At 43.9% G+C, this 25,302-nt stretch overlaps 1 protein-coding gene across 1 annotated transcript; it reads left to right on the top strand.

Annotated features, from left to right (window-relative positions):
- The first annotated feature begins 1,713 nt into the window (after positions 1 to 1,713).
- LOC130293814 (uncharacterized) lies at positions 1,714 to 13,438 on the top strand. Its single transcript, XM_056542949.1, has 5 exons — positions 1,714 to 1,800; positions 9,331 to 9,453; positions 10,667 to 10,822; positions 11,312 to 11,416; positions 13,120 to 13,438. The coding sequence occupies exons 1-5, from the start codon at positions 1,752 to 1,754 to the stop codon at positions 13,341 to 13,343; spliced, it is 657 nt and encodes a 218-aa protein (XP_056398924.1). The 5' UTR covers positions 1,714 to 1,751; the 3' UTR covers positions 13,344 to 13,438.
- The last annotated feature ends 11,864 nt before the right edge of the window (positions 13,439 to 25,302 follow it).

The following is a 25,302-nucleotide window of genomic DNA, read 5'->3' as shown; positions in this document are numbered from 1 at the left end:
TGGAATAGGAGCGTGGCAGAAGATTGACGAGCTGCAGAGACTAGCAGGGGCACTTGCTTTTTTTTTGGTCCGTGGGCCCTGAGTGTTGTCAGTCCGCTCCTGGGAGGGGGTGTAATTAAGGGGGGGGGGGGTAAATAAAGGGGGGGGGGAGGGGAGTGCCAAACAAAAGGTCTGCCCCGGGTGCCAAATGCTCTAGGTACGCCCCTGGCCGAAGTGATCCCTGGCTGTCACGATCAGCATATCGTGACACCATTATGCAGATAGTAAGCACCTACCATATACCATTCTTGACAGGCTATGCTACACTTCCCCACTTGCGGTCTCAGCGGTCCCCGACTATCATGATCAGCGTACGTCTTTATACTGACTAGATATCAGTGTGACAGGCTGCGCTTGATTCCCCTACTCACAGTCCAAACACCAGAGTGTTTCCATTTGCCAGCTGTTACATTGTAGCCAATAGTGCGCTACTATGTTGTGTTTACTTGACCTCGGTGTAGTGTCGGAGACGAAGAGGTATTTCCTTTCTCGAAAGAAATTGGGTTACAAATTTGAGGCTCATTTCTCTCCTTTTACCCCTTGTAAAAATTCAAAAATTGGGTCTACAAGAACATTCGAGTGTAAAAAAAATGAAGATTTTGAATGTCCTCCTTCACTTTGCTGCTATTCCTGTGAAACACCTAAAGGGTTAACACACTTTCTGAATGTCATTTTGAATACTTTGAGGGGTGCAGTTTTTATAATGGGGTCACTTATGGGGTATTTCTAATATGAAGGCTCCTTAAATCCACTTCTAATCTGAACTGGTCCCTGAAAAATTCCGATTTTGAAAACTGTGAAAAATTGGAAAATTGCTGCTGAACTTTGAAGCCCTCTGGTGTCTTCCGAAAGTAAAAACATGTCAACTTTATGATACTAACATCAAGTAGACATATTGTATATGTGAATCAATATATAATTTATTTGGGATATCCATTTTCCAAGCAGAGAGTTTCAAAGTAAAAAAAAAAAATGCTAAATGTTCTTCAAATTTTGGATTTTTTCACCAAGAAATGATGCAATTATCAACGAAAATTTATCGCTAACATAAAGTAGAATATGTCACAAAAAAACAATCTCAGAATCAGATTGAAAGGTAAAGCATTCCAGAGTTATTAATGCTTAAAGTGACAGTGGTCACTCCCGTGGAAAACTTTTTTTTTTTTTTTTTTTAAATCAACTGGTGCCAGAAAGTTAAACAGATTTGTAAATCACTTCTATTAAAAAATCTTAATCCTTCCAGTACTTTTTAGGGGCTGTATACTAAAGAGAAATCAAAAAAAGAAATGCATTTCCTCTGATGTAATGACCACAGTGCTCTCTGCTGACCTCTGCTGTCCATTTTAGGAACTGTCCAGAGCAGCATATGTTTGCTATGGGGATTTTTTCCTGCTCTGGACAGTTCCTAAAATGGACAGCAGAGGTCAGCAGAGAGCACTGTGGTCGTGACATCAGAGGAAATGCATTTCTTTTTTTGATTTCTCTGCATTATACAGCCCCTAAAAAGTACTGGAAGGATTAAGATTTTTTAATAGAAGTGATTTACAAATATGTTAAACTTTCTGGCACCAGTTGATTTAAAAAATAAAAAATAAAAAGTTTTCCATGGGAGTTCCCCTTTAAGGTGAAGATAAGTTTCACTTTTGGAAAAATGAAACTAATACTAAACAAAAGCAGCAGAAGCAGAAGGATAAAACTCACTTTCTGCAGCCATGTGTCTCCGGAGGTTTGTACTGTTCCTTTCTGCTATAGCAGCAACAGGTAAGTTCTAATACTTATAACCTCATATATACTGAAGTTTTTTTTTTTTTTATAACTGTTTATTTAAAGGATTTTGTATTTTAATACAGAAGAAAAATACGACATGTGTACAGTGAGCATGAGTACTTTGTAATATATAAAGCAAAATTTGCAACTTTATATATAAAGGAGAAACACTTTAGAGATGAAGTAGGAGGAGAGAAAGGGAAAGAAAGTAAAATTAAAAAAGAAATAATGATGAAATAAATTAAAATAAATAAAAGAGAGAATATAAAAAAGAGAATCTCGCATGGCCATGGCACATTAGTGGTTATTCAGAGAATCATCATAATCCTCCCAAAGCCTCCATATCTTCTGAAAGACACGGAGTTTATTATCTAGTACTGCTGAAAGACGTTCCATCCTATACACCTCTTTAATTTTTTCCAACAGGGCTCGAGTCGGCGGGGATTCGGGAGATTTCCACCAACGGGCTATGAGACAATTAGATGCAGTCAGAATATGTAAGAGCAGTTTAGAAGAGGTGGACGGCATTCCGGAAACAGGGAGATTCATATAGTTGAATGGAGGGGGATATGTACTCCCAAAACCTGAAGGATTAGGGATTGGACCTTCAACCAAAAGTGGCTCAATGCGGGACAGTCCCAAAAGATATGTTGTATAGAGCCAGGTCCAACCTGACATCTCCAGCATAGAGGGGATACCTGAGGGAAGAGGCGGTGCAATTTCTCTGGGGTCTGATACCACATCATTAATATTTTATATTGATTTTCCTGGTATGAAATGCAGGAAGATGACTTTGCAGCAGCCTTCCAAATAGTCTGCCATTGGGAGGTGGACAAAGGGGCGCCCAAATAGGAGTCCCACTTGTCCATATGTCTATGATTGACTATGCCTCCTTCAGAGGACAAAATATTATAGATAGCAGAAATGAGGCCTTTTGTGGACGTAGAACCCCTACATAATAATTCAAATGAAGTGGGAGGTGGAAAGGGGGGGCCATTTAGGGGCAGTTCCAGGTAGTGTATAATCTCCCGGTACAGCTCGGAGGCACCATCTGGGAGGTCGAATTTGTCCCGCAGGACCCAGAAGGGGAGGAGGGTCTTTGAGCATGGATCAATTATGTCAGCTAAGGGAAAAAGATGAGATTGGATCCATGGAGTGACAGTTATAGGGTCCCAACTATTTGGGATCAGGGGGTTGTACAGTAGGGGAGTAAGAAGTGTGATATTAGATTTAAGATGGAACATGGACATGGATTGTTTCCAAATGTCAATCGTCAATTTCATGGGACCCAATAATTTAGGGGAAGGACATATGGTTTCTTTAGACCATATAAAAAAACGGGTGTATAGGGGAGACCCACATCTTATCTACCTCCGTCCATTTGTTAAAGGCCAGAAAAGTTGACCAGGATGGGATTCTGTGTAAGTGGGCAGCTAAGTAATATTTATGTAGATCTGGCACAGCAAGACCTCCATAAGATTTTTTAGTAGTGAGGACGGATGCAGGGATTCTATGGTGGCCCCCACCCCAGATACATTTAAACATTTCAGAATGAAGTTTTTTTTAGCATGGTTTTGGGGACATGGACAGGCAATGTTTCAAGCAAATATAATACTTTAGGTAGTATAGACATCTTGACTGTGGCCATCCTCCCAAAGAAGGACAGAGGGAGTGAAGACCATTTTTTTCAATAAAGCTTTGATATTATTCAGGAGGGGTAGGAAGTTTGCCTTATATAAAGTTGAGTATTTAGTGGTGAGGTGACTTCCTAAGTAAGAGATGGAGTCAGATTGCCATTTATATGGGAAGGAGGATTTTAAGGACCTGAGGACTTCATCAGAAATATTTATTGGCAGGGCTTCGGTGTTGTAGGAATTTATTTCATAACCCAATTGACTGCTATATTCAGAAAGGGCTATATGTAAGTTCGGTAGGGAGATCTGGGGGTTACAGAGTGACAAAAGGACATCATCTGCAAATAGGGAGATTTTAAATTCCCTCGAATTGATTTTAATTCCTTGAATGTTAGGATCATTGCGGATATGAATCGCAAGAGGTTCAATACAAAGAATAAATAGTAATGGGGATAGGGGGCATCCTTGGCGAGTCCCATTTTTGATGGTAAAGCTATGAGACGTGGCGTGAGGTAGGCGGACTTGGGTTGTGGGAGAGGTATAAAGGCAGGAGACGGCATCGAGGAAAGGGCCCGAAAGTCCGTAAGCACGTAGAGTTGACATTAGAAAAGGCCAACTGATTCTATCAAGCTTTTCTGCGTCTAAGCTCAGGAAGACGTTCGGAGCTTTTGTCTTGTTCAATATGTCTATCAGGTCAATGTTTCGTCGGGTGCCGTCCCCTGCCTGTCTATTCTGCACGAAGCCCACTTGGTCCTTATTAATTAAATAGGGGATGATATAGCCTAGCCTATTAGCTAGAAGTTTTGTAAATAATTTCAAGTCCGAATTTAAAAGAGAAATGGGCTTGAACAGTCTGATGGGTCTTTACCAGTTTTTGGGATGATGGTGATGAATGAATTTAGCATAGTGGATGGAATGGGGGAATTTTGCATAAAGGAATTAAACAGTCGTGCCAAATGTGGGGAGAGAATTCCAGGGTACATTTTATAATAGAGATATGGTAGACCGTCGGGTCCTGGGGACTTCCCATTGGGTAATTCTTTGATCACCTCCTGTATCTCCTCAACGGTGAAACCGGCGTTGAATGTACATAAATCGTCCGGTTCAACCACTGGAAGACCACTGGAGGCAAGATAGGTTTGGATTCGGGACAAATTCTCATCTATTTGTGTGGTGGGAGAAGGAGGGAGATTATATAGCTTATGATAGAAATCATGGAACAAGTCAGCCATATGTGAGGGGTCGTATACCAGATGGCCGTTGGAGTCCTTTAGGGCGAATGGGTTAGTCTGTATTGTTTGTGAATTCAGTTGGGAAGCCAACAAGGAGTCTGATTTATTTGCCTGCATATAATATTTGTGTTTTGTGAAGGTAAGAAGCCTCTCAACCTTCCCAACTGCAATGTCTTTCACTTGAGACCTCAGATGAACAATGTGTCGGAGTGTAGGCACAGAAGGACATCTAGCCATTTTGTCTTCCAAAGTTTTCAGTTTTTTTTTTGTATCATTGGTCAATCTGAGCGAGTATCTTTTAAGTCTGGAAGACAGTGCGATGCAGTGGCCTCTAAGTACTGCCTTGTGGGCTTCCCTTAGAATGGATAAAGAAGAAACTGAGCCTGTGTTTTGTGAAAAACATTTTTCAAGACAAGTCTTAAGGAATTCCCTATGAGCCTCCGTCTTAAGGAGCGATTCATTCAAGCGCCAATGGCAAACTCTCCGTGGAGTGGAGGTCGTTTTAAGATCAAGGGTAACAGGAGCATGATCTGACCAAGTAATCTGGTGGATCAGGGCCTTGTCAACCAGGCAGAGGCCCATAAGGTTACCCATAAATGTGTCAATTCTGGAGTGGGTTTTGTGGGGGTGCGAATAAAAGGTATATTCTTTGCTAGTATGGTTCAACACCCTCCAAAGGTCATATAAATGGTGGCGCCTAATTACTTGTCGAAATAGGGTGGAATTACGGATGAGTGAGGGTGAGGGGTGATCTAGGGAGGTCCTGTCCGAAGAGGTAGAAAATGGGATATTAAAGTCCCCTCCAATAAACCGGGTAGTAGGGGGCAGTTTAGCTAATCTAGCAAGGATTCTAGTTAAGAAGGGGATCTGGGTATTATTTGGGGCATAAACATTACACAATGTAAGTGAAGTATTGCCTATGGTCCCTGAGACTATTAAAAACCTGCCATTAGGATCAATGTATGTGGAAGATGTCTGGAAAGGGCAATGTTTGGAAATCAATATGGCGACCCCTCCCCTCTTTCGATCCTGTGTAGCGGTGTAAGCAGTAGGGTAATGTCTCAGTGCAAATTTAAAAGGGCCCGATTCATCATGGTGTGTCTCCTGAACAAACGCTATGTCCACTTTAAGAGTTTTGAGCTCCTTTAGCAAGAGACGTCATTTGATATCAGTATTCAGGCCTTTCACATTAAGTGTCATTAGACGCACCATGACGACCGGTGGTGTAGGATGGTGCACATGAAGCATAGGACATACCAAGCCAGGAGAAGTTTGGAGACCTGAGACTAGAAGTGGAAGTCAGCCCGAGCCAATCGAAGATCAGGTGAGAAGATGTTGTGGATTTAGGGATGTGTACATGACCATGCGAGAAGAGAAGAAAAGAAAAAAGATTAATCAATGCATACTGTATACAAATAAACATAAAAACAGCAAAAATAAAATGTAACAAATCGAGGGAAACCTCAGTAAACTTAGTGGAGGAAATGAACCTCAGTTAAGCAAAAAAAGAGGAATTGCAATAACAGCACACACCTAAGTCTAAAATAGACTAAAAGGGAAAAGTCAATTCCTCAGTATAGGGGGTAAAAATGGCGGATGTCAACTAAGGGGCAAGTTAATTTAGAGGGAATTAGAGATAAGCTCCATCCCACTGCAAAATGAATTTAAAAAACTAATGTAAAGAACATGTAGCGGTCTAAACTGGTAATGCAATATTCCAAAAAAAAGTCAAAGCCCTGAATTAGGCAAAAGTAAACTTATAAAGAACCCTTATTTCTCAAGGGAGAAGAAGAACATGAACTTATGCATGGTTAAGTATAGGAAAGTCAGGTATCATTGTCGTCCGTATGATCTCTGCGTGGCAATCTCTGGCCGACAGGATTGGATAAGTGCGGATTCCTCTTCTTTCTTGGAGAGACCTTCTTCCAGACCGGGGGAGGAGATGGAGGAGGTGGAAGTAACTCCCAGTTTTGCAGTTTAGGGACTGGGATGTTTAAAGTCTCACAGAAAGGTGTTAGGTCTTGAGCCGTTCTCAGAGTAGCCGATTGTCCATTTTGCCTTGCAATAAGGCTAAAGGGGAATCCCCATCTATAGTTAATTTCGTTATCCCTTAAGGATTGAAGAAGAGGCCTGAGTAACCTCCTTTTCTGGAGAGTGACCCATGAGAGGTCAGGCATGACTTGGAGAACGGCACCATCAAAGTCGATCTCTTTTAGCTTGCGAGCCTTGTTCACGATTTCCTCCTTGAGGGAGAAGTTTGTGACGCGACATATGATATAACGGGGAAAAGATGAAGCCCCCTTAGGCCGCAGTGCCCTGTGGGCTCTGTCAAATTCAATTTTATTTGAGGGTGGGGCCCCTAGGATATTATTGAAGATAGCTTCGAGTGTGAGCTTGAGGTCTTCATCTTGTGTCGCCTCAGGGAGGCCCCTAACCCTGATGTTGTGCCTTCGTCCATGGTTGTCAAGATCCTCTAGATGTCGATAGAACTCACATATGCTATCGTGCTGGGCCAAGACTGTAGATTGGAGAGATGATATGTAGGATTGCGTGTCATCGTGGTCGCCTTCTAATGAATCCACTCTCTGTGTTACAGTGCGGAGATCCTGTCTAAGTGTAGAAATTTCAGTTTTCTCATGAAGTTTTGAAAGTAGTCTATAGTAGGAAGATTGTCAAGGCGTTCTCTCCAGGTATCTTCATTGTCGCCCCGTGTATGAACCCTATCAGAGCCTGAGGATCTTGGGGACCAAGAAGAGCGATCTTGTTTTTTGTTCATAGGAGAGGTCACTGAATCGGAGGGAACCACTTCCCAGTGGGAGGAAGTGGAAAGAGACCTCTTAACAAAGAGAGATTGAGATCTAGACGATCTCTGCTCCTTCGGTTCACCTCTAGGTGTACGATCATTGGCCTCATTTTCAGTAGCACCTTTAGATAGGTGAGGAGTAGATAGGGTATGGGGTACAGATGAGCACTGGGGGTCATCCATAGTGGCCTGAGAGACAGATAGATCTCCAATAGATGGGAGGCTCAGAGTAGAAACAGTCCTGGAGAATCTGGTAGGAGAAGATGAGGCACTGCGGACGAGAAAAGAGGAGTCCTCCAGTGGTAGTGGTGATTCGGATGAAAGGTGAGCCACAGGTATAGACTGGGATCTGGATGATCTCCATTGACCCCTCCAGGAGCGATATGGACGCCGATTGCTACATCTACAATAATAACTGGGGAGAAGGATATGAAGCAGTTTTATCATGCACTTTTTGGAGGTAGCTTTCCCTTTAATGGGGTACTCCACTTGGCCAGCATTCAGAGATAAATGCTCCGAAAACTGTTTTTGCGCTGCTGGGGTTGGCCACGCCCCTCATCACATCACGGCCATGCCCCCCTCAATGCAAGTCTATGGGAGGGGTGTGACGGCTGTCACGCCCCTCCCATAGACTTGCATTGAGGGGGCTTGGCCATGTGGTCACAAGGGGCCCGGCCGACCCCCGCAGCGTGAAAACAGCATTTGGAACATTGACTTATGAACGCTGGCAAGTGGAGTACCCCTTTAAATCAGTGCTTCACTGTCATCAGGAGTCATAGAACAGCAGTCTAGGGGTATACATAGGCAGTCTAGGGGTATACATAGACAGTCTAGGGGTATACATAGGCAGTCTAGGGGTATACATAGGCAGTCTAGGGATATACATAGACAGTCTAGGGGTATACATAGACAGTCTAGGGGTATACATAGGCAGTCTAGGGGTTAAAATAGGCAGTCTAGGGGTATACATAGGCAGTCTAGGGGTATACATAGGCAGTCTAGGGGTATACATAGGCAGTCAAGGGGTATACATAGGCAGTCTAGGGGTATACACAGGCAGTCTAGGGGTATACATAGGCAGTCTAGGGGTATACATAGGCAGTCTGGGGGTATACATAGGCAGTCTAGGGGTATACATAGGCAGTCTAGGGGTTTACATAGGCAGTCTAGGGGTATACATAGGCAGTCTAGGGGTATATATAGGCAGTCTAGGGGTATACATAGGCAGTCTAGGGGTATACATAGGCAGTCTAGGGGTATACACAGGCAGTCTAGGGGTATACATAGGCAGTCTAGGGGTATACATAGGCAGTCTTGGGGTATACATAGGCAGTCTAGGGGTTTACATAGGCAGTCTAGGGGTATACATAGGCAGTCTAGGGGTATACATAGGCAGTCTTGGGGTATACATAGGCAGTCTAGGGGTATACATAGGCAGTCTATGGGTATACATAGGCAGTCTAGGGGTATACATAGGCAGTCTAGGGGTATACACAGGCAGTCTAGGGGTATACATAGGCAGTCTAGGGGTATACACAGGCAGTCTAGGGGTATACACAGGCAGTCTAGGGGTATACATAGGCAGTCTAGGGGTATACATAGGCAGTCTGGGGGTATACATAGGCAGTCTAGGGGTATACATAGGCAGTCTAGGGGTATACATGGGCAGTCTGGGGGTATACATAGGCAGTCTAGGGGTATATGGGGGCATTTTGGCTATTTTTGCTGCATATTTGCTGCTGTGTATTTTCCTACCAATTGACCCTACCCTCAGGCTATACTTCTGATATGCGGCTTCCTTCCACAATACCTTTCTCTTTTATCCTGACATCATAATATTTGTTTTTTATTTCAGGTTCTGGTTTGCAGTGTTTTATTTGTTCGGACTTCAACACAGATTCCTGTACCTTCCTTATCTCTGTTGCCTCCTGCCCCAATGGAAATGTTTGCGCCTCTCGGTATAGGATATCTATAATAGGTAAGAGGTGGGACTGTCTGATCTGCTATAAAGCTGGAGGGGGAGGTGCATAATTACCATATATCCTTATCCCACAGAGATAGCAGCAGTATGCAGATAGAGCTGGAGGGGGAGGTGCATAATTACTATATATCCTTATTCCACAGAGATAGCAGCAGCAGTATACAGATAGAGCTGGAGGGGAGGTGCATAATTACTATATATCCTGATCCCACAGAGAGAGCAGCAGCAGTATACAGATAGAGCTGAAAAGGGAGGTGTATAACTGCTATACATACTGATCCCATAGAGATAGTGGCAGCAGTATACATATAGAGCAGGAGGGGAGTTGTATAACTACTATATATCCTGATCCCATAGAGATAGCAGCAGTATACAGATAAAGCTGGAGGGGAGGTGTATAACTACTATATATCCTGATCCCATGGAGATAGCAGCAGCAGTATACAGATAGAGCTGGAGGGGAGGTGTATAACTACTATATATCCTGATACCATAGAGACAGCAGCAGTATATAGATAGGACTGAGAGGGGAGTTGTATAACTACTATATATCCTTATTCAATAGAGATAACAGCAGCAGTATACAGATAGAGCTGAGAGGGGAGTTGTATAACTACTATATATCCTGATCCCACAGAAATAGCAGCAGTATACAGATAGAGCTGGAGGGAGGTGTATAACTACTATATATCCTGATCCCACATGCCTGTATTGTGATTTTGGGATGTTTGAGCACCTCAAAGTAACCATAGTGTAAAAACGGGTGTGCTGCGCCCCACCTGGCCAGCTTGAGTGACACCTCTCTCCCTAGCAGTGTATAGGTGGAGACACTTAAGCCCCTCAGAACAAGTTACCCAGATCCTGGCAGAACATCAATTCATATCATCCTGGAATTGTGTTACCCGCACCAGTTTTATGTTGCCCGTGGTTTGGTCATCGTACAACTCGCTACAGGTTCCCCTTAAAGTTTAAAGGGGTACTCCGCTGTTCAGCATCTGGAACAAACTGTTCCGAACGCTGGAACTGGCGCCGGGAGCTCGTAACATCATAGCCCTGCCCCCTCATGACATCACGCCCCGCCCCCTCAATGCAAGTCTATGGGAGGGGGCGTGACAACCCTCTTAAGGGGCACCTCCTCCATAAACTTTACTTACTGCAAATGTTTAAAGGCTTTAAAATGTTTAATTTGTTTTGCACGTGTTATCCTCAGGCGAATTGGGGTTGGTCTTCCAGAATTTTGATAGATTCTGTGCTCATCCAAGTGAATGTAATGCGACTGGGACATTCCGAACAGACGGCAGTACTTTGGAGAGGATGGCGACGACATGCTGTTCTACAGATCTATGTACACCAGAAAAACCCATAGGTAAATAGGCAATTGCAGAATTGCATTAAAGGGGTACTCCGGTAGAATTTTTATTTTATTTTTTCTCCACTGATTTGTAAATTACTTCTATATAAAAATCTTAATCCTTCCAGTACTTATCATCTGCTGTATACTCCAGATGAAGTTGTGTAGTTCTTTCCAGTCTGACCCCAATGCTCTCTGCTGACACCTCTGTCCATGTCAGGAACTGTCCAGAGCAGGAGAGGTTTGCTATGAGGATTTGCTCCTGCTCTGGACAGTTCCTGACACGGACAGAGGTGTCAGCAGAGAGCACTGTGGTCAGACTGGAAAGAACTACACAACTTCCTCAGAAGTATACTGTCCTGGCATGCTGGGAGTTGTAGATTTGCAACATCTGGATGGCCGCCATTTGGAGACCACTAGTATAGGGACCACACACATGAACTGATAAAATGTTAATAGGGAAGACCGTCAGCATAGTCTTTTACTCTTTTTGTGTTGTTGCAGCACCAGATGAGAGTTCAGAGCCCAATGGATTACAATGTAACTCACCCGTGGCCTGTATGGGAGATGAGACCATGTGCCTTCTTGAAACTACAAAAAAAACCTCAGGTAAAAAAAAAAAAAAAAAAAAAAGGAACAATACATAAGACACGGTGACAACCGAGGGGCTCGTACACGTTAAAGTGAACCTCTGAGCAGTTTAGAGCTGACAGGCCGATACAGAGGACAGGGAGGGTAGTCCATAAATACCACATAAAAGGAGACATATCGAGCACAAGACTTATCCTCTAGCTGCAGGACCCCCCGTAATCTCCTATACAGGACCCCGACTCTCTTTGGGAATCGGCAAAAAGCAGTGGCCGACACGACCCCTCCATATATTTCGAATCTCTTCGGCTCTCCCATACCATAGAGATAAATGGAGGGCGGCGTGTCGGCCACCACTCTGTGCGGGGTTGACATGCCCCATTCTCAAAGAGAGCCGGGTCCTGTACAGGAGATCATGGGAGGTCCCAATGGTCAGACCCCCAGTGATCTAAAACTTATCCCCTTATCCTGGGGATGGGGGATAAGTTTTGTTCATGATACTTCTCCTTTAAAGGGGTACTCCGCAGCTCAGCGTTTGGAACAAACTGTTCCGAATGCTGGAGCCGGCGGCGGGAGCTTGTGACGTCATAGCCCCGCTCCATCATGATGTCACATACACCCCACGCCCTAAATGCAAGTCTATGGGAAGGGGTGTGATGGCTGTCACGCCCCCTCCCATAGACTTGCATTGAAGGGGTGGGGCATGATACAATGAGGGGGCGGGGCTATGACATCAAAAGCTCCCGACGCCGGCTCCAGCGTTCAGACTCAGAGAAATTAAAGGGGTACTCCATCCCTAGACATCTCATCCCCTATCCCTTAGCTTGACCACAGCCCCTTAGCTTGACATCACGCCTCCTTCATTCATGTCTATGGGAGGGGGCGGGACGCCCCCTCCCATAGACATGAATGAAGGAGGCGGGACTTCACAACCACAGCCGGCCGAAACCAACGTTCTGAACATAAATGTTCAGAACACTGGGGTCTCGGGCCGAAGATTGCGGGGGTCCCACCTGCCAGACCCCTGTGATCAGACATCTTATCCCCTATAAGATAAGATGTCTAGGGGTGGAGTATCCCTTTAACTCCTCAGCCACCCAACAACTTTACACCTAAGCAGCTGAAAAACCATACGTGGACACTGCACCATAACTTAAAGGGGTACTCCGGTGGAAAACTTTTTTTTTTTTTTTTTTTAAATCAACTGGTGCCAGAAAGTTAAATAGATTTGTGAATTACTTCTATTAAAAAAAAATCTTAATCCTTCCAGTACTTATCAGCTGCTGAATACTACAGAGGAAATTCTTTTCTTTTTTGAAACGCAGTGCTCTCAGCTGACATCGTGACCACAGTGCTCTCTGCTGACATCTCTGTCCATTTTAGGAACTGTCCAGAGCAGCATATGTTTTCTATGGGGATCTTCTCCTACTCTGGACAGTTCCTAAAATGGACAGAGGTGTCAGCAGAGAGCACCGTGCTCGTGATGTCAGCAGAGAGCACTGCGTTCCAAAAAGAAAAGAATTTGATCTGTAGTATTCAGCAGCTGATAAGTACTGGAAGGATTAAGATTTTTTTTAATAGAAGTAATTTACAAATCTGTTTAACTTGCTGGCACCAGTTGATTTAAAAAAAAAAAAAAAAAAAGTTTCCCAGAGGAGTACCCCTTTAAAAAAATATGTTTGATGTTACACGGAAATGCTTTTATCTTAAATTTATTTTCACAGGTTCCGTGACTGTAACTACAACACAAAGCGGATGTGCCTCCAAAGGATTCTGCTATTTAGAAAACTCAGATTCCACGTCTGGTACTGTGCGCGAAGAAATTACGTATTCATGCACTCCGGCTAGTGGAGCTCCATATAATCCATCACCTACAGCACTAATAGTACTGTCACCTCTACTGTCAGTCATTACGGTTGTATTTCAGTATAATAAATGCAACTTGTAAGACAAGAGACGTCCTGGCGAGGTTCATGTGAATAATTATTTTTACATTTCTATAAAGGAATTAAAGTGGTACTCCGGTGGAAAACTTTTTTTTTTTTTTTTAATCAACTGGTGCCAGAAAGTTAAACAGATTTGTAAATTACTTCTATTAAAAAATCTTAATCCTTCCAATACTTATTAGCTGCTGAATACTACAGAGGAAATTCTTTTCTTTTTGCACCACAGTGCTCTCTGCTGACATCATGACCACAGTGCTCTCTGCTGACATCTCTGTCCATTTTAAGAACTGTCCAGAGTAGGAGAAAATCCCCATAGAAAACATATGCTGCTCTGGACAGTTCCTAAAATGGACAGAGATCATTGTCAGCAGAGAGCACTGTGCTCATGATGTCAGCACAGAGCTCTGTGTTCCAAAAAGAAAAGAATTTCCCATGTAGTATTCAGCAGCTAATAAGTACTGGAAGGATTAAGATTTTTTAATAGAAGTCATTTACAAATCTGTTTAACTTTCTGGCACCAGTGGATTTAAAAGGAAAAAAAAAAAGTTTTACCCTTTAAGAGTTAAAATGTGGGAATGGACTTATTTAAGAAGTCCATTCCCACATTATAAAGAGGATGGGCTACAGTGAATATTTCTTTCTCTCTGGAGAACCAGGGACATCCATACATTGCAAATAAAGTCTTTTAATTTCTATGAAAAGTGTGTAATACTTCACTTCTCCTGCGGGGGAGCTGCAGATAAAATGAACACTGCCAGTTTTCTTGCAGATTATAAAAGTTGACTGAACATTAAAGGGGTACTCCCCCCCCTAGACATCTTATCCCCTATCCAAAGCATATAAATACCGCCCCAAACTCCACCGAACAAAGAGGATGCAATGTGCGCTGCCTCAAAACGGAAAGAGGATGCAAAACTGTGCTAGTAGGATTATTCTTATAAAAACTTAACACAAATAGAACGCGTTTCAAAGCGGAACCGGCTTCTTTTTCAAGTACAATAAAACAAATGAGGAGAGGGCAGATTTAAATATTTAAATACTTACACCCCTCCCATGTCCATGGTCACATGACATAACGTCTTGTGACCAGAACCACTGCAACAGTTCCACGTATATTAAAACACTGCATTATAAATACAAAACAATATAAATAAATCAATAAAACTGCATACAATGTAAAAATTATACCAAAATACACAAATACATGCATCTATGCGTTCACACACATACGACACATATAACAAAAAACACAAATAAAAAAACACCTACACAAGTGTATATTATTATTATGTAGTATCCTCTTATATAAAATATATGTATATTAATTATAACCAGAGTCCTTCCATGAAGCAGGTGTTTTCACAGACATCAAGTGGTATTTCTTTCAATGGTCTCATTAAGACTAGAGATGAGCGAATTTTTGAAAAATTAGATTTGGCCGATTTGCCGAATGTAAAAAAAATAATCGATTCCATTTGAATAAGTTTTCGGCTAATTTTTATTAGTAATGTATTTTAATAATGTGTTTAATAAAGTGTGTGTGTGTTTCACTTTTTTTTCTAATTTTTTTTTTTTTTTACATTTTTAGGTAGTACTACTAATCCCAGCATGGAACAGACTGTTCCATGGTGGGAGTAGTAGTACCTGTGCTAATAGACAGATCGCCCCGGGTGTCACTCCTCTCGCATCTAGGTAGGACGATCGCATCGGGTGTCAGGAGTGACACCCGCTGTGATCTGTCCTCAACTGCAGGTACTACAGCTCCCAACATGGAGCACACTCTGCTCCATGCTGGGAGCTGTAGTACCTGCATTAATAGACAGATGGCAGCGGGTGTCACTTCTGACACCTGATGTGATCGTCCTGTATAATGTATAGATGCGGGCGGCTGTTCTTCTCTGGTTCCACTGTAGTATGAGTATACGCCGTATATATACTGATTATTCATATTTCCCGCAGAGAGCTGTGATTGGCTGGAACCATCTGGCCAATCACAGCTCTCTGCGGGAAATAGGAATAAGTTATGTGAATTCTATTCATATCACTGGACGGCCGGAGTATTCTGAGGTTAATACTTACAGTATTTAAAATTCACCACCAGTGATTGCGAATACTTCTATAACTTCAGAATACTTCAAATAACCTAATCTGAATATTTTTTTATGTTTTTTTGGGGGGCGGGCAGGGACCTAAAAATGTAGCCATTTAAATGTAAAAATAATATATTTTTTATATTAAATTTTTTAATTTTTAATTTTATTAGTAATCTATTTTAATATTGTGATTAATAAAGTGTGTGTGTGTGTGTTTCACTTTTTCCCTAAATTTTTTTATATTTTTTAGGTAGTACTACTACTCCCAGCATGAAACAGACTGTTCCATGATGGGAGCTGTAGTACCTGTACTAATAGACAGATCACAGCAGGTGTCACTCCTGATACCCGATGCGATCGTCCTTTCTATTGCAGAGATGGAGCGGATTTCTCCTGCGCTCGCATCTCTGCACTGTGATCTGTCTATTAATGCAGGTACTACAGCTCCCAGGAGCAGAGTGTGCAGAGTGTGCTCCATGTTGGGAGCAGTAGTACCTGCAGTTAAAGACAGATCACAGCAGGAATCACTCCTGACAACCGATGCGATCGTCCTATCTATTGCAGAGATGCGAGCGCAGGAGAAAGCCGCCCGCATCTATACATTATACAGGACGATCGCAGGGGGTGTCGCTAATTAAGAAATTCGTCATTTCGAATCGAGTCGAAGTCTGGATTCGGTCCGAATCGAATTTTTCATGAAATTCGGAACATGTCGTGAAACACTGTGCTTCATAAAAGCATTCCGAATATAATTGACAAGAAAGGAAAGTCCAGCACTGTAGGTCCAAAGATAGGAAGCCGTTTTATTGTATAAGAACACACGGGCACCAAACGTGGATCACAAGTGACGCGTTTCGGCGAGCTCTATCGCCTTAGTCGTACAAAGAAAAATTAAGATCCTTCTGGTCTATATAGGGGAAAGCAGCTCCACCCCCTACCAGGTGAAAACACCTGAGTGGTGTGGGCGGAGCTACCCCCTCCCCACACAGACACAGTCTAAATGTACAATACACATAGAAAAAATTCATTCCAGTATGTTGTATACAACAATAAATATAGTGAATATACAAAAGTAATAAAGACAAATGTTACGAGATACGCGATTTCAGCTGTGACGTGTACAAAATAGTAAATGCACAATTTCATAGAAAATATATAAAATATATAAACATGTTGATCAAAAAAACCCCAGCAATAAAAATAATAAGAATAATGAAAATAAATACGGTGGGTGTTATACCACTCATTACTGACTCAGTAACATAACCAATAATGTGCATGTAAAATTATATAACAAAAGAACGGGGGGGTATAAACATAAGGTTAAAACCTGTGCGTGTGAACGAGTCTCTAATCATACCTGCATGTATTAGCGAGTAATGTGAGAGTCGTTCTAACAGCAAAGTTAGAGAAAGAGAAACGATGAAAAGACTCCTGAACCTGATAGAAAACAGATATAGAATTCTAGATGACAAAATTGCATTTATATAATACGAGGTGCAGAGTGATCATCGGAATAACAAAATTAAATCAACTTAAGAGTGATCACTGGACACATAGGACATAAGCAAAGGCAAAGATAGATACCTCAAGTAATTAAATGTAAATAATTCATACAAATATATGACTGTAGTTATTGCACTATTATTAAATCCAGCGATAACCCTGTAGTTGAAGGAGGTCCGTATAATAATAACTGATATTGTTAAAGGGGGACAAGTGTGAACAGAAGGCAATAGACACAAACTCACCACTAGTGTTGAGCGGCATAGGCCATTTTCGAATTCGCGAATATTCGCGAATATATGGTCGAATATTCGTCATATATTCGCGAATATTCGCATATTCGTTATCTCCTTGTTTCATTTTCGCATATGCAAAAGTTCGCGCATGCGAAAATTCGCATATGCGAATTTTCGCATATGCGAATTTTCGCACACCAGTCTCACACAGTACTATTACAGCCTTCTTTACACCACACAAGCTGGAAGCAGAGGGGGATGATCACTGTGATGTGTGCTGTGAAGAAAAAAAAAAAAGAATATTCGTAATTACGAATATATAGCGCTATATTCGCGAAATTCGCGAATTCGCGAATATGCGATATTCGCGAATAATATTCAAATTGCGAATATTCGCGAGCAACACTACTCACCACACCTTATTCTGGACTAGTAATATAACATGGTATCTTGCCTCCTGTTCATACCTGTCGGGAACCGGGTGCCCAGTTTAAGGATCCAATAGACCTCTCGCTCCAAAAGCTTCCTTCTATGATCCCCTCCTCGTATTGGGGCTGTGACCTTCTCAATGCCTTGAGCATATAGACTCAGGAAAGAGCCTGCATGATGTTCTGCCCAGTGTCTGCTAACCATGGATACGTGGCGGGAATTAAAGTGTGGGATGTCCGATAGATGCCTCCGAATTCTCACTTTGAGGGCACCCGTCGTACACCCCACATATTGGATATTACATTCCCGGCACGTTATACAGTATACCACAAAAGTGCTATTGCAATTGATGTATCTTTCCATTTGGAATATTTCTCCATTGCTGGTGGATTTAAATTCTGTACTGTTAAAGGAGTAGTCCAGTGGTGACTCAGTGGTGAGCAACTTATCCCCTATCCTAAGGATAGGGGATAAGTTGCAGATCGCGGGGGGTCCGACCGCTGGGGCCCCCTGCGATCTCCTGTACGGAGCCCCGACAGCCCGCGGGAAGGGGGTGTGTCGACCTCCGCACGAGGCGGCGGCCGACACGCCCCCTCAATACAACTCTATGGCAGAGCCGGAGCGCTGCCTTCGGCAATCTCCGGCTCTGCCATAGAGATGTATTGAGGGGGCGTGTCGGCCGCCGCCTCGTGCGGGGGTCGACACCCGTTATCTGGCCGGAGAGCCGGGGCCCCGTACAGAGAGATCGCAGGGGGCCCCAGCGGTCGGACCCCCCGCGATTTCAAACTTATCCCCTATCCTTAGGATAGGGGATAAGTTTTTCACCACTGGAGTACCCCTTTAAGCATGACACAGCAACATGTGCACTTGTTATGGCCACACTTGTACGATCCAGGTAGCTCCACCCACACCACTCAGGTGTTTTCACCTGGTGGGGGGTGGAGCTGCTTTCCCCTATATAGACCAGAAGGATCTTCATTTTTCTTCGTACGACTAAGGCGATAGAGCTCGCCGAAACGCGTCACTTGTGATCCACGTTTGGCGCCCGTGTGTTCTTATACAATAAAACGGCTTCCTTGCTTTGGACCTGCAGTGCTGGACTTTCCTTTCTTGTCAAGTTTGCATTTGTACGTGGAGTCCACACGTTTCCGTGCACTGAGACGGGGAGTGGTGAGCTGGACACTGCGTGAGTCCGAATATAATTGGCGCACAGTCTGAACAGTACAGTATCGCTATCCAAAGCATAGGGCAGTGGTCTCCAAACTGCGGCCCTCCAGATGTTGCAAAACTACAACTCCCAGCATGCCCGGACAGCCGTTGGCTGTCCGGGCATGCTGGAAGTTGTAGTTTTGCAACATCTGGAGGGCCGCAGTTTGGAGACCACTGGCATAGGGGACCCCCCGCGATCTCCCTGCTGCACCCGGCATTGGTTTAGAGTATCAGGTGCAGCACAGAGGACTTGTGACGTCATGGCCACGCCCCCTCAATTCAATTCAAATCTATGGGAGGGGGCGTGGCCGTGATGTCACGAACCTCCGCCCAGCATCGCCAGTCATCCCTGTGTCATTTAACATCATTACACATAACTTAATTTCTTTAAGTTCTTTATTGTATTTGTTATTGTTTCTTTGCATGTATGGATTACTTGGGTTGTTAAAGGGGTATTCCAGGGAAAAAACATTTTTTTTTTATATATCAACTGGCTCCAGAAAGTGAAACAGATTTGAAAATTACTTCTGTTAAAAAATCTTAATCCTTTCAGTACTTATGAGCTGCTGAAGCTGAGTTGTTCTTTTCTGTCTAAGTGCTCTCTGATGACACGCGTCTCGGGAACCGCCCAGTTTAGAAGCAAATCCCCATAGCAAACCTCTTCTACTCTGTGCAGTTCCAGAGTCAAGCAGAGATGTCAGCAGAGAGCACTGTTGCCAGACAGAAAACAACAACTCAACTTCAGCAGCTGATAATTATTGAAAGGATTAAGATTTTTTTTTTAAAGAAGTAATTTGCAAATCTGTTTAACTTTCTGGATCCAGTTGACATAAAAAAAAAAAAAAAAAGTTTTTTCCTGGAATACCTCTTTAATAGCACCTGGAAATATATTTAGTGAGAAAAATGGTGACGTGTTCAGTACTTATTTCACCTACTGAATATCAGGGGGGTGAACAGATATTGGCTGGGGAAGGATTTAGGGACTAAATTAACCCATTGATGCCCACCATATGCTTATACTGAATTTTGAAAAGCTTAAATGGGCACTCTCATTAAGGCTGCATTCACACCACGTTTTGTACATATGGGTGCCGGATGTACAAAACGTGGTGTGAATGCACCCTAAAACTAATTTTTGCTATTGCACTCCTTACGGTAAATAAAACATATTTCTAATATACTTTTAAATGTTTAAAGAAAAAAAAAAAAGTTTTCTGTTTTATTTGTGCTTAAAAAAAGCTCTAGAGCACATTTACCCCCCATCTTATACACAGACTTAGGACCGAAGTCCAAACACAGGAAGTGCAGCCTGGAGTGCTGAGGGGGGGGGGGGGTGTCCAACCAACAGGATATGGCAGTTAAGTGTGAGAGGAGCTATGATTGGATGAGGCTGGACACCCCCCCCCCCCCCTCAGCACTCCAGGCTGCACTTCCTGTGTTTGGACTTCGGTCCTAAGTCTGTGTATAAGATGGGGGGTAAATGTGCTCTAGAGCTTTTTTTAAGCACAAATAAAACATAGAAAACTTCATTTTTTTTTAAACAAAGTATATTAGAAATATTTTTGATTTACCAGAAGGAGTGTAATAGCAAAAATTAGTTTTAAATGGGCACTGTCATGAAATCTAAAAATTGATATGTTGTAGTACTTAAGTACTACAACATATCTCTAATATACTTTAATTAAAAAAAGTGATTTTAAACAAGTTTAAAATCACTTTTAAATTCGGCCACTAGGGGTCGCCCTCCTAGTGGCCGAATGCATTCTGCAGTGACGTCACTACTGGATTTCGACTCATTTCAGCCTGGCAAATGAGTCGAAATCCAGTCACTGCGGTGCTCGCTCGCGCCTGTCAATCAGACAGGCGAGAGCGAGCACGCTGATAGCTGGGGCTGCGCGCATTGGCCAGCTCCACTGGCCTCGCTCGCGGCCCCGCCCCCCCCCCCCCCCCCCTTACCCTGTCCGGAGGCCGTTACCCTGTCCGGAGGCAGCTCATTGATCCTCTGGTAAGTCTTCCTCACTGGAGGAATGGGGTGGGGGAAGCGGGGTTCGGGGGAGTGCCGCCGCTCAGCACTAGAGGTATGGGGGTGGGGAGCGGGGTTTGGGAGAGCGCCGCCGCCGCCGCTGCTGCTGCTGCTCCCGAAGTAGCACTGCTTATTGTTTTCACCACAGGGTGCCTCCAGCTTTTTCACCACTACAACTCCCAGAATGCCCTGACAGCCAGTAGATGTTAGGGCAAGCTGGGAGTTGTAGTGGTGAAACAGCTGGAGGCACCCTGTATAGTGAGCTAAGGGCGGAAGTGCCGGCTCCAGCAGGCATCAGTGACGTGGTGCCTGCTGGGGAAGTCTGCCTGGTAGTGAGCACACTACCAGGCAGACAAAAAGGGATTTTAATATAGTTAAAAAAAAATGTAAAGGGAGGGAGGGGGTTAGGGAGAGATGGGCAATAGGCAGGGACAGAAAGAAAGAAAAAATGGATGGTGGGAGCTACACTTTAATGATAGTTACCCTTTAAAGGGGTGCTCTGGGGGAAAGAAAATGTTTTCAAATCAACTGGTGCCAGAAAGTTAAACAGATTTGTAAATGACTTCTGTTTAAAAATCTTAATCCTTCCAGTACTTATCAGCTGCTGTATGTTCCACGGGAAATTGTGTAGTTCTTTCCAGTCTGACCACAGTGCTCTCTGCTGACACCTCTGTCCGTGTCAGGAACTGTCCAGAGCAGGAGGATAGGTTTGCTATGGGGATTTGCTCCTTCTCCAGACAGTTCCTGACACGGACAGAGGTGTCAGCAGAGAGCACTGTGGTCAGACAGGAAAGAGCTACGCAACTTCCTATGGGGCATACAGCAGCTGATAAGTACTGGAAGGATTAAGATTTTTTTCAAACAGAAGTAATTTACCAATCTGAATAACTTTTTGGCACCAGTGGATTTAAAATAAACAGTTTTCCTTGAACTACAACTTCTGTACTATGAGGCCATCTAGTGGCTGCTATGAAATACAACAACGTGTTTACTCCATGTGACACATCCCGGCCAGCGCCTCTATACCCCCGGACACACATCTTCTTGCACAACTTTCTGAAGACATATACAGAATTCTCTTTTGTGTTATAAGTATCATGTTATGGACCTCTGTGTAACAATTGTCTTACTGATATTTTTGTATTGGCCTTGTTGACATCAATCTCTAAATCATTTTTATTTTTTTATTATTATTATTATTATTTATTTTATTTATTTTTTATTTTATGGAATTTCACAATGCTTTTACTGCTCCTCCTATCGCTAGTGTTTATTTATATATTTATTTATTAAATACTAATACAGTGGTCCCTCCAATTCCGTTCCAAATGGACCATCGTTTGTTGAAACCATCGCATGTTGAGGGATCCGTGCAATGTAAAGTATAGGACAGTGGTCTACAACCTGCGGACCTCCAGATGTTGTAAAACTACAACACCCAGCATGCCCGGACAGCCGTTGGCTGTCCGGGCATGCTGGGAGTTGTAGTTTTGCAACATCTGGAGGTCTGCAGGTTGAAGACCACTGGTAGAGGAAGTTGTACTCACCTGTCCCCGCCGCAACGGACCGTCACCGCTGCCCGGGACGTCGCCGTCCATCGCTGTCACCGCATCCCCGGGGTGTCCCCGACGCTCCGGCAAGGCCTCTGCTTCCCCGGCATCCTCGCTCTCCGTCGCCGCCATCACGTCGTTATGCACGCCGCTCCTATTGGATGACGGGACGGCGCGCGCAGCGACGTGATGACGGCGATGGAGAGCGCCGACGATGCAGGGGATCCCGAAGAGGACGCGCCGGAGCCCCGAGGACAGGTAAGTGATCGTCAGCGGACCACACGGGGCACCGTAAACGGCTATCCGGGGGCAGCTGAAGCAGTCTGCGCTGCAGGATGGCCGTTTATGCGATGGCCCCGACATACAAAAGCATCGCATGTTGATGCTGCCTCTGAGAGTGATTGTATGTTGAAATTATCGTATGTCGGGGCCATCGTAGGTCGGGGGGTCACTGTAGTTTGGTGCCCATTAGACCTCACTCTGTACAGATATGTAATGTATCTGTGTCTATGGACCTGATGAAGCAGCGAGTCCTAGTTCAAAACCCATCATCCATTCAATGTTTTCTCTTCAATTAACACCAACTTGTTTTGAAACTTTACTGTCCGATGTAGTCACCGGGGGCTCAAGTAATATCTGAGGAGGTAGTAAGCAGCAGAGTGGTCTGATCTATGTAATAGTTGTGGCTGTGGTTACGGATGAAGGGTGTGGTTATGGATGAGGGGAGTGGTTATGGATGAGGGGTGTGGTTATGGATGAGGGGAGTGGTTATGGATGAGGGGTGTGGTTATGGATGAAGGGTGTGGTTACGGATGAGGGGAGTGGTTATGGATGAGGGGTGTGGTTATGGATGAGGGGAGTGGTTATGGATGAAGGTTGTGCTTATGAATGATGGATGTGGTTATGGATGAAGGGTGTGGTTATGGATTAGGGGAGTAGTCATGGATGAAGGGTGTGGTTATGGATGAAGGGTGTGGTTATGGATGAGGGTGTGGTTATGGATGAGGGGAGTGATTATGGATGAAGGGTGTGGTTATGGATGAGGGGAGTGGTTATGGATGAAGGGTGTGGTTATGGATGAGGGGAGTGGTTATGAATGAAGGGTGTGGTTATGGATGAGGGGAGTAGTTATGGATGAGGGGAGTAGTTATGGATGAAGGGTGTGGTTATGGATGAGGGGAGTGGTTATGGATGAAGGGTGTGGTTATGGATGAGGGGAGTGGTTATGGATGAGGGGAGTGGTTATGGATGAGGGGTGTGGTTATGGATGAGGGGAGTGATTATGGATGAGGGGTGTGGTTATGGATGAAGGGTGTGGTTATGGATGAGGGGATTGGTTATGGATGAAGGGTGTGGTTATGGATGAGGGGAGTGGTTATGGATGAAGGGTGTGGTTATGGATGACGGGATTGGTTATGGATGAGGAGAGTAGTTATGGATGAAGGGTGTGGTTATGGGTGAGGGGAGTGGTTATGGATGAAGGGTGTGGTTATGGATTAGGGGAGTAGTCATGGATGAAGGGTGTGGTTATGGATGAGGGGAGTGGTTATGGATGAGGGGAGTGGTTATGGATGAAGGGTGTGGTTATGGATGAAGGGTGTGGTTATGGATGAGGGGAGTGGTTATGGATGAAGGGTGTGGTTATGGATGAAGGGTGTGGTTATGGATGAGGGGAGTGGTTATGGATGAAGGGTGTGGTTATGGATGAGGGGAGTGGTTATGGATGAAGGGTGCGGTTATGGATGACGGGATTGGTTATGGATGAGGAGAGTAGTTATGGATGAAGGGTGTGGTTATGGGTGAGGGGAGTGGTTATGGATGAGGGGAGTGGTTATGGATGAAGGGTGTGGTTATGGATTAGGGGAGTAGTCATGGATGAAGGGTGTGGTTATGGATGAAGGGTGTGGTTATGGATGGGGGTGTGGTTATGGATGAAGGGTGTGGTTATGGATTAGGGGAGTAGTTATGGATGAGGGGTGTGGTTATGGATAAGGGGTGTGGTTATGGATGAAGGATGTGCTTATGGATGAAGGGTGTGGTTATGGATGAGGGGAGTGGTTATATATGAGGGGTGTGGTTAGGGATGAGGGAGTAGTTATGGAAGGATTGGGTTATATATGATGGGTGTGGTTATGGATGAGAGGAGTGGTTTTTGGATGAGGGGAGGGGTTATGGATGAAGGGTGTGGTTATGGATGAGGGGAGTGGTTATGGATAAAGGGTGTGGTTATGGGTGAGGGGAGTGGTTATGGATGAGGGGTGTGGTTATGGCTGAGGGGAGTGATTATGGATGAAGGATGGGGTTATGAATGAGGGGAGAAATAATGGATGAAGGGTGTGATTAAATATACAGGGTCCGGTTATGGATTAAGGATGTGGTTATGGATAAGGGATGTAGTTATGGATTAAGGATGTGGTTATGGATAAGGGATGTAGTTATGGATAAGGGGTGTAGTTATGGATAAGGGGTGTGGTTATGGATTAGGGGTATAGTTATGGATGATAGGTGTGGTCTTTGTTTAATGTATTGTTATCTCTTTTATTTTGCACACTTTTTGATCAGGGCTGTCATATTTCCTAGTCTTCTGTTCAGGTTTGTCAACAACATTTAGAACAACCACAGGTAACAGCTCACCCCTTCCTCTTGCTGCACGCTCGTGCACGTAGCCTGCCGGTATCATCTCCGTTCAATCAATAGAATATATGAAGAAGAAAAAGTCCAGCACTGTAACAATGCAATCCAAATGCCTTTGTCTTATTGAACATAGTCACACCAAGATACAGACAGGAGGTAAGAACCTACTGACGCGTTTCACGCGGTTAGCGCTTAGTCATAGAATAGTTTTAAAAAATTGTAAAACTATTCTATGACTAAGCGCTAACCGCGTGAAACGCATCAGAAAGTTCTTACCTCCT

This window comes from Hyla sarda, chromosome 10 (assembly GCF_029499605.1).
Source record: "Hyla sarda isolate aHylSar1 chromosome 10, aHylSar1.hap1, whole genome shotgun sequence".
NCBI lineage: Eukaryota > Metazoa > Chordata > Amphibia > Anura > Hylidae > Hyla > Hyla sarda.
Note: the sequence above shows the minus strand (reverse complement) of the source record. Positions and strands in the feature narration are given on the sequence as shown.